Source organism: Phascolarctos cinereus, unplaced genomic scaffold, assembly GCF_003287225.1.
Source record: "Phascolarctos cinereus isolate Bilbo 61053 unplaced genomic scaffold, phaCin_HiC Scaffold_3;HRSCAF=262, whole genome shotgun sequence".
Classification (NCBI taxonomy): Eukaryota; Metazoa; Chordata; class Mammalia; order Diprotodontia; family Phascolarctidae; genus Phascolarctos; species Phascolarctos cinereus.
In genome coordinates, this window is record NW_027555736.1 from 175,092,315 (window position 1) to 175,096,591 (window position 4,277).

The following is a 4,277-nucleotide window of genomic DNA, read 5'->3' on the forward strand; positions in this document are numbered from 1 at the left end:
ACTTGAAACTTATTGCTCAAATCTAATAGCTTGGCAGCCTATATTGCCCTTAATACATGAGGATGATTTTGACCATAAATGGTAATCTTGGCCATGTTGCTATTCAGTTGCAGATTACATTGTCCTACCCTTTCCTACCTTCAGGCATTTGTACACATTAACCATTCCTTTATGTCCTTGCCTAATAATTTTTAGTTTTGTTTCTTTTCTTCCCATTTCCCATTCCCAAATGAGTAGATGAACCAGAAAAATACAACTGAAATGACTGAGTTTGTTCTCCTGGGACTTTCATCTTCCTCCAAGCTACAACCTGTGCTTTTCTTCCTGTTTCTAGTGTTGTATCTCCTGACAATACTAGGAAATGGCCTTATTATCATCACAGTGACCTTTGATAGTCACCTTCGCTCAGCCCCCATGTACTTCCTGCTCTGCAATCTCTCCTTCCAAGATCTTTGCTACTCTACTGTCACTGTACCCAAGATGTTGTCCCACTTGGTCACCTACCACAAAACAATTTCCTTCCAGGGCTGTATAACCCAGATGTTTTTCTTTCATTTCACTGGAAGCACAGAGATATTCATCCTTACCATCATGGCATATGACCGCTACATAGCTATTTGCCGGCCCCTGCACTACAAACTTATCATGAGCCAACGTACTTGCTGGGTCCTGGCAGGGACCTCAGTGCTGGGAGGGGTTATCCATTCCATTACACAGGTGGTGCTCATCTTACGTATGCCTTTCTGTGGCCCAAATGAGCTAGACAATTTCTATTGTGATATTCCACAGGTCATTAAGCTGGCCTGTACAAACACCTTTGTGGTGGGGCTCCTCATGGTTTCCAACAGTGGCTTGGTCACACTTACATGCTTTATAGTGCTTCTTATCTCCTATACAGTCCTCTTGGTGAGAATAAGAAACCACTTGGCTGAGGGAAAGAGTAAAGCCCTCTCCACTTGTGCCTCGCACCTGATAGTGGTAACTCTGGTGTTTGTGCCCTGTGTCTACATCTATGCCAGGCCCTTTCAGACATTTCCAGCTGATAAATTGGTCTCCATTCTCTACACAATCATCACCCCAATGCTGAATCCACTTATCTATACCCTGAGGAATGCAGAGATGAAAAATGCCATTAGGAGAACATGGAACTACTCTATCTGAATAGGAAGATGGTCCAGGCAGTTGCTGCTTGCTGACATTGCTAGAGAAGGCATCATAAGATGAAACAGAAAAGAGAAATCCTCTCTGCAAACACCCTTGCTCTATTTTACACTGGATATCAACAATGGAAACTGAGGCATGGTCAGGAAAAAACCATGAAAAAAAGCCTCACTTTTTTAAATCAAGCAATGCTGAATGAGTAGAGCAAAGAAAGGAAAGTGAGGACTGCCTCCTCTCCCCAGCCTTATGGAATGACCCCTCCCTTCTCAACACTAGAAAGACTGGAATTTAAGAAGACACCAAAGGATCAAGCTGGGTTAAGTGATGCGGTATATTTTTTAAGTCCACAATACAAAGAAAAAAGAAATAGGACGAATATTTGTATTTCAAAGTAAAAATATAGTAAATATTTTGCATCAATTGACATACTTGATCCTTCTAATCTGAGAATAAAGGAGGCAGTTTTCTGGCTGATTATAGAATCTGTGTGGATGAGGAGAACATGAAATCATGGGACTAAATGATCCTCAATTTATCACCAATTCAGTAGATGGGAAGATGCTTAGTAGTGACCGAATATGGTTATACAGATGTATCCTGTAGAAACAGCCCCAGGAGGGCAATAGCAGCCCAGCAATTGACCGTGTCTCTTTTCAGAGCTTCATCCTTTGCCAATGTAGTCAGTCCCACAGGGCAATGGAACCATGGGATGGACTGTTACTAAGAGCTACTAAACATCTTTCCTTGGATATCTTTATCAGAAAGGACCATTACCTCTCTCCGGGGAAAGTTTGAGGACACCTAGAGCCTAGCACAGTGACTTACACCTTAAAAGCAGTTAATAAATGTTTTATGAATTGAACTAAATCAAATTGCATCTAATTTGAGAGACTGAACAAGATTAATGCATTTGGCTGGGTTTAGCAACAGGAGAGAGATGGAGTCAAGTCTTGCTTACAATACCTACTAACTGTATGACCAGGGGCAAGTTTGAGCCCATCTGAGACTCAGTTTCCTTGCTTGTATAGTAATACTTGTGCTGTTACTACCTCACAGGTTATTATAAGGCTAAAATATGAGAATGTGAATGCAAGGTACTATATAAAACTTATGTGAAGACGTTGAATGGAAAATGATGATAATGTGTTTCACTTAAGTGTATTCCATTTTTTAGCTTGAAATCAGTTCTGCAGAGAGCAGCCATATTTTGAGCAATATCGGTATTTCATGGCAAATAAAATGTGCAGAAAATAATTAACGTGATAATTACAATGTGAGTTCCTTGAGATCAGGGGCTGTTTTGGTTTTGTCTTTGTCTCCCCAGCGGGGGAGGAGATAAGACAGAGAAACAGCTCTGTTATATAAAAGTTCGTAGCAAATACATTATGCAGGATTGACATAAAGTGCTATGTGAGATCAGGGTAGGGGGGATAATCATTTACAAGGGGCATTAGAGAAAGTGTGCAGGTGGAAGTGCACTTCAGCTGACTCTTCAAAGCTAGGCAGGAATTCATCAAGGAAAAGGTAATCAAAAACATAGACATAGGAAAGAATAAAGCATGTTTGAGAGACAGAGAAAAGTACAATTTTTCTGGAATATGGATTATTTGGAGGGAAATAATGAAATAACTGAAACAATCAGCCTTTACTTAAGGTACCAAAGTATATATGTATTTGAAATTTGTATTTTAATTATTAGATAACATGAAAACCATACCAAAAATATTGATAATGACTGGACCTGTGGTTTCATTGGTATAAGAAACTTCAAGGTGAGAACATTCCCTCACCTGTTCAACAATTTCTCTGAAACTTATGGTCTTAGAGTGGCCTGAAAAATTGAAAGGTTAAGTGGTTAGCCCTGGGTTGACCATGCACCGGTATGTATCAAAAATGTGACTTGAACCGAGGTCCTCCTGGCTCTGAAGTTAACTCTATTTATTATGCCATGCTACATAGCATTGGTTCTTTACCTTCTATTATTCCTTAAATAACTGGCGGAGAAACAGCATGGCAGAGCTAGCCTCGAAGTCAGGAAACCTGAGTTCCACACATATCACTGACATATACTAGCTGAATGATCCTGGACAAGTCATATAACCTCTCAGCACCTTAGGGAACTTTCAAGACTTTAAGTAGATGACTTTTGGTATCTCTCCTAATTGAATCTATTCCATTTTGCAGATAAGGTTCTAGAAATTTCCTCATTGGGAGTTCTCAATACTAGTAAAATTAAAGTCCAGTTTTTATTTTAAGGCACAAAATAACTACATTAGTTTAACCACAATAATTCAATTATATTATTTCCCTAAAAAGTAAATATATGTGGAATCTTGCTAATAAAGTTGCATTCAGGATCTATTTTGTGAAACTGCCTTATAAGAGATGCCACCTTATAAAAGATCCTTTCATTACTTCATTAGGGTCCATGATAGATTCACATTTTATAGAAACAGCATATTCATTCATCACTTTCATTGTTAATAGTTCATATTTAAATAATGCTTCAAGTTTTGCAAAGCATTTTCTTAGAAACCTTAGAAAAAGAAGCTAGGTGACACAGTACATAGAGTGTTGGACCTGGAGTCAGGAAGACCTGAGTCCAAATCCTACCTCAGACACCAACTAGCCGTGGCGATCTGGCCAAGTCATTTAATCTGTTTCTGGCTCAGTTTCCTCATGTGTAAAATGTAGATAACAAAAGCACCTGCCTCTTAGGATTATTATGAGGATAAAATGAGAGGTATTATTTGTAAAGTGCCTTGCACCCCCAATGCTTTATATAAATGGAAGCTATTATTATTAAGCCCCACTGCTTTGTAGGGATTTTTAGATAATATCATCATCATTATTGATTATCTCAATAAGCAAAGAGAGGTTCAGAAATTTGTGACTTTACCAAAGTCATGGTAAGTAGCAGAGACTCATCCATGCCTTCTTATCCTAAATCTAGTTCTCTTTGTTTTACATATACACCTGAAAGATGAGGAAATTAGGAGATGTCAGATAAGTGAAATCTTTCTTATTAATGAATTTTTCACTTATCTGAACATTACCTTTTAAAGTACTAAAATTTCAAGAAAAAATAATGGAAATATACATTTAATGACACTACA

General features: G+C 38.3%; 1 protein-coding gene across 1 annotated transcript; it reads left to right on the plus strand.

The window, feature by feature from the left end:
- Positions 1 to 237: 237 nt before the first annotated feature.
- On the plus strand, positions 238 to 1,161 carry LOC110210684 (olfactory receptor 4D5-like). Its single transcript, XM_020989805.1, has one exon. It carries the CDS (start codon positions 238 to 240, stop codon positions 1,159 to 1,161), a length of 924 nt encoding a protein of 307 aa, XP_020845464.1.
- The last annotated feature ends 3,116 nt before the right edge of the window (positions 1,162 to 4,277 follow it).